The sequence below is a fragment of the Borostomias antarcticus genome (genome assembly GCF_949987555.1).
Source record: "Borostomias antarcticus genome assembly, chromosome: 22".
NCBI classification, from domain to species: Eukaryota; Metazoa; Chordata; class Actinopteri; order Stomiiformes; family Stomiidae; genus Borostomias; species Borostomias antarcticus.
This window is the reverse complement of record NC_140255.1, coordinates 7,474,522-7,479,764: the sequence shown is the minus strand read 5'-3', so window position 1 is coordinate 7,479,764 and position 5,243 is coordinate 7,474,522. Positions and strand designations below refer to the sequence as shown.

The 5,243-nt window shown below is 56.2% G+C and overlaps 1 protein-coding gene across 1 annotated transcript in view; it reads right to left on the bottom strand.

Annotated features, from left to right (window-relative positions):
* Positions 1 to 2,842: 2,842 nt before the first annotated feature.
* The window catches only part of LOC311323718 (ubiquitin carboxyl-terminal hydrolase 31-like), a gene marked incomplete at both ends in the record, with an annotated part of 16,524 nt that continues 14,123 nt past the window's right edge, over positions 2,843 to 5,243 (bottom strand). Inside the window, 3 exons of the mRNA XM_084456016.1 lie at positions 2,843 to 3,970; positions 4,013 to 4,461; positions 5,076 to 5,228. Coding sequence (XP_084312142.1) covers positions 2,843 to 3,970; positions 4,013 to 4,461; positions 5,076 to 5,228 — 1,730 coding nt within the window. The remainder of the gene's footprint in view (positions 3,971 to 4,012; positions 4,462 to 5,075; positions 5,229 to 5,243) is intronic.

The window sequence follows — 5,243 nt, the reverse complement described above, 5'->3', positions numbered from 1 at the left end:
ACAAGTCCCATCGTGGCAAAGCATAATTATATATTGATTTCAAAGCTTGTTTTTTTACAGACCAAGTCCATTCAGCTCTGTTTCAGTGACCCTCCCCGTGTCCTCCAGCCTGCCCCACCCAGCACGGCCACGACCACCCAGCACGGCCACGCCCACCCAGCACGGCCACGGGGGCCTGGCACTCTCACCACCAGGGATCTGCCCCCAAATCCCATGTTTGGTGAACCTCATATGAACATCTCTCAGATGCACAGCCAAATGCAGTTATTCAGGACAGTACAAGGACCAGACAGGTGATCAAATAAAAGACCGTGTTAGTGGAGCGCTGTGCGCAGGCTAGTCATGAGTGTTAGTATCAGAGTGAGGTGTGCATGACAAGTGTCTCCAAAATGAATATACACTTATACATGTCCTCTAAGCAAACTGTTCCACTTAAAACAAGGTTTTGGCGAAAATCTGCAACTCATACAATTTATTTTCCCTCACACACTATTTTTTGATAATACCTCCCTCACATATCCACACCCACGTACCAACAATGCACCCACTCCCCGTAAACTGAGATAATAACCAACACCATGAGTCCTTGCTGGGCCCTCGTTCACTAATGCATTCAATTTAGAGAAATAGACATTTTTGCATGAGATTCTCCCTTCAGAACATACTGGCAGTATAGGAATAAAAACAGTTTTCCTTTCAGACAGAACCAAGGCAGGTAGTGTAGCTGCAGTTCCCTCTGACGGAGCTTAGACTGCTGAACACTGGGCCATGTTTACTTACACTGATCAGCTGTCTGATGATGTGAACAAGCCCAACGGCTGTGTTAAAACGTACAGGATCCAAACCTGGGCTGATTAGCTGAGCGCCAGAAGCTTTCACAATCAGGTCATTTGTTGAATGTTAATGTAAATGTTGTATTGGATTCGTCTGTGATGTGTCTTCTATTTAAAGGTGTTTGTTTATCCCTTTAAAAACCGTTTGGAATCAAAATCAAACATGAGACAAATTAACACAAATGCAGAAAGCATTCATTTGCAAGTGAGTTGATTTACTTATAGGGAGGGTTAATGCGCAATATCTATCATTCATACAAAAATGTACTTTGAAGAAAATGTGCAAACAAAGCCTTGGAGTACAGTATGCCTAAACATGCTCTCTGTTGCTGGCATTTGGAAAAATATACAGTTAGAAATATATACACATCCAAAAAGTAGCAGTTTTACATACTCAGTGTGGACATTAGCAAGAGTTGCTTGCATAGTTTTAGTGCATGCGTAAGCAATATATCATGCAAAGATTGCTGTCATACATTTCATAATGCCGATCTTTTTTTCTCAGTGAACTTCAGTGCATTTAACGCAGACCTGCCCAGTGTAGCGCACAAGCCAAAAATGTGCACAAGCTGTGATGTCACGGTTAAAACACAGAAGAGGATTGGCCGATTTCTGAACACACCAAATACATACTGTATGTAGCGTACATATATGTGGTGTTCAATAAAGACATTCCTGATAAATAGTCTTTATATAATATCTTGATAAATATATGTGTTAGCCGTGTATGTGTGTGTGTGTGTGTGTGTGTGTGTGTGTAGCTTTATACATCAACCCTGTGTTCGTCTTGGAATGTTTTTGAGACGTCTGGCAGTCTGTGAGTGACGATTCCCCATAAGGCCTTGTTGTGCACGCGTGGCGGCCGTGCTTGCTGGCGCTGAGGGGGGGTTTGAGGGCACTGGGAGGGCGGTTGAGGGGGGGTTTGAGGGCACTGGGAGGGCGGTTGAGGGGGGGTTTGAGGGCACTGGGAGGGCGGTTGAGGGGGGGTTTGAGGGCACTGGGAGGGCGGTTGAGGGGGGGTTTGAGGGCACTGGGAGGGCGGTTGAGGGGGGGTTTGAGGGCACTGGGAGGGCGGTTGAGGGGGGGTTTGAGGGCACTGGGAGGGCGGTTGAGGGGGGGTTTGAGGGCACTGGGAGGGCGGTTGAGGGGGGGTTTGAGGGCACTGGGAGGGCGGTTGAGGGGGGGTTTGAGGGCACTGGGAGGGCGGTTGAGGGGGGGTTTGAGGGCACTGGGAGGGCGGTTGAGGGGTACTGTTTCACTACGCTCTGACACGGATACAACCAGAGGGACAGTGTAGATCCTGCTCTCCTCAGTCTCACCAGAACATCCAGCAGTGTCATTTTAAGGTGTCTGAACACGGCCCCAGCCAACGCCAACCGTAACACTAGCATTCTAAAGTTGGCAGTTGTGGGGGGGTTATGCGTATCACAAAACTAGTAAAGGCGGATCATCCCAGGCACTGCTGTTTGGTGTGGTCGAGATGCGGCTCTGCGCAGCTACCACGGACCGTGATGTCGTCAGAGGTTTGGAAATATCTCAGAAGTGGACCACGATCAAACCCGGACGTAATCAAGTTAAACCAATCAACCCATCGATCGTTACTGAGAGGTCCATAATAGATCCGTCTGCTGTAGCTCGTGTGCTTCCTCCTCATCTCCGCACAACTTCACAATCTTACTGCTGCTACACTCAGTTCCTTTCAGCATCTGCCCAAGACGAACTTTGTCCCAAGTATGCGACTAGAACCAGTTAAAAATTACATTACATGTGCAGTTCATACATTTATATAATACTATATAATAATTATCCATATGATTCATATATAATTCTTCAAAAACAATGCAATCCATATACAAAGTGCTTTGTTTAAATCCATTCCTATAATAAGTGTTTAATAAAGTGGCAGCTGGCAGCCCTCTCTGGAGCGCTGGATGAGTCCCTCCGGAGAGGAGAGCTATTTAGGACGAGGTCACTGGGGGGTCGCCCGCCCGCCCGTCCCTCCGGCCACCTCACTTGGACTTCTGGGTGCTCCGCGTCGAGTTGATGGGGATCTTCCTGGACGGCATGGTCTTTTTGGGAGGGGGCGTGTCTTTGGGAGGAGCCTGGGCGGCGGCGGCGTCCGCCCCGGAGGACTTGGGCCTGACGGCAGCGGCGGAGGAGGAGGAGGAGGAGAGCAGGGAGCGCTTGACCGGGCCGGGCGGCGTCCTGGAGGACTCCTTGTCTTTGGCCGCGGCCGAGTGGCTGTGGGCGTCCCCGGCGCCCGGCTGGGCCCTCCTCCCCGGCCCCTCCCCCGCTCCCTCTCCGGCCCCGTCCGCCCCGCCCTCCTCCGGGCTCCCCCTGGGCTCCGCCCCCCCGGGGCGGACGCCGCCGCTCGGCTTGCCCCCCTCCGCGGCCCGGCGCACGTCTTTCTGCCGCAGGGCGCTCTTGAAGAACGACAGGCCCTTGTCTTCCGTCCTGCTGTTCTTCCGGGGTCCCCTCGACGACGACGGCGGCACTGCGTTCGCCGCCGACGACACGCCGACGCTGGAGGAGCGGAGGCTGGTCACGGAGGAGCTGCTGCTGGAGCTCCGCCCCCCCGCCACCCGGCCCGCCGCGGCGCCGGCACCCTCCCCCCCGCCCCGGGTCGCCCCGCCTCCGCTGTTCCCCCGGGAGGAGGAGGAGGGGCCTCCGTGACCCGCCCCCCTGTCGGACGCGGTGCTTCTGTCGGCCGCCCTGGCCCTGCCTGCCGCTGTGCTCCTCTCGCCGCCGCCGCCACTCCTGGGCGATGTCTTCCTCGGCGGGCGTGGTGCATTCTGGGAGCCCGGAGAGCCGCTGCTCCTCTTGGGCTGGGCGTGGTCGGGGGGCCGCAGCGTCTCCGGGGTCTGGGAGGACGGCCCCTTCTTCGTGGCGGCGGGGGTCTTGGAGGAGGCGGCGGTCTTGCCGGTCTTGACGGGGCCCTCGCTCTTGTCCTTGGCGCCTGCGGCGGAGGCGTTCCTGCTCTGCGGCCGCGAGGGCGAGGCGTCGGCGCCCGGGGAGGAGCGCGACGGGGACGAGGAGGACGACGACGCCGCCTGGCGCTTCTTGGGGCTCCTCTCGGACTCGATGGCCTTCACAGAACCTCTCTTCCCCCCGGCGCTGTCTCCCCCTCCTCCTCCTCCCCCTCCTCCTCCTCCTCCTCCTCCTCCTCCTCCTCCTCCTGCGCTGCTGCTCCTCTGCTTGGTCTCCTTGGTGAGCGCCGAGCCGGTCAGTTCGGCGGCGGCGTTGTTGTTGTCCCCGGCCTGGCTCTGCTCCGACTGGGCCGCCGCCTTGGCGTGGGACTGCTCCGGCGCCCTCTTGCCGCCCGCTATGCCGTCCGCCGCCACCGGGGGCGTCTTCCCTCCGGCCGGCCTGTCGGGCTTGGCGGCGCCGCTGCAGCAGGAGGCGGAGCCCCGGTCGTCGGCCGCCTCGCCGATGCGCTCCAGGGCACCGGAGGAGGAGTGAGACTCCAGAGAGAAGCGCGAGGGGGAGTTGGAGCGCAGCTGCAGCTTGGCGGAGAGGGACCAGGAGGGCTTGGCCCCGTTCTCGCTGAGCGCCAGGGGGCTGGCCATGGACGACCGGGACGAGTACGTCTGCCTCTGGGTGCTCCTCACCCCGGCCCGGCCGGACAGCCCTGCGGGGGCAGAAGGGGACAGAGACACAGAGACTAACAAGACTAGCGCTAACGAGCTGCCGCCGGTAAGGCCACGCTAGGAGAATAAACACGAGTACAGTTATTGCAGAAATAGACTCAATAACAACAATTAAAGAACTTCTTCCAGCAGGATTTGGCAAACGTTTGATCTATGTTTTGTTACGCTGATTGTTAATTGGCTGAAGGAGTTGTCTGTCAATGCAAGTGCTCCCGCCCACTCAAATGACTCTGGCCAGCTGGAAGTCCAGACTCTATTGTGAACAGGTCTTTTTTTTCCTGATGAGCCTGGTTTACCAGGCTAAGGCCACAGCACAGCTGGGTCAAAACAGGACTTTTTAAATTCCTATCAACTACTTTAGCGTTAGCTTGAATGTACTTGGATTGTTAAGCAGGTCAGGGGCTTGTATTCTCGGGAACATTGTGTCAGACAAGGACAATCAAACACAGATAAGCAATTGAAATGATTTCAAATAGTATTTCAACCCAGGTCTGGGAATGGAGATTCAGAAGTAGCAGCCTAATGAACATCAGAGATCAATAAGTAATCAGGGATCCAGGCCATGTTTCACCCGTCCGCCCGGAGCGCCGCTCACCGTCGTCCTCGCTGCGCTCGCCGGCGAACTCGGCCGACTCGGAGAGGGAGGCCAGCGACGTGCGTCGGGAGGAACCGGACGAGGCCTGGCTGGGCGGGCGGCTGCCAATCAGACGGCTGATCCAGTGTTCGCATAACGACGAGCTGGTCGACCCTGCAACGCAGCACG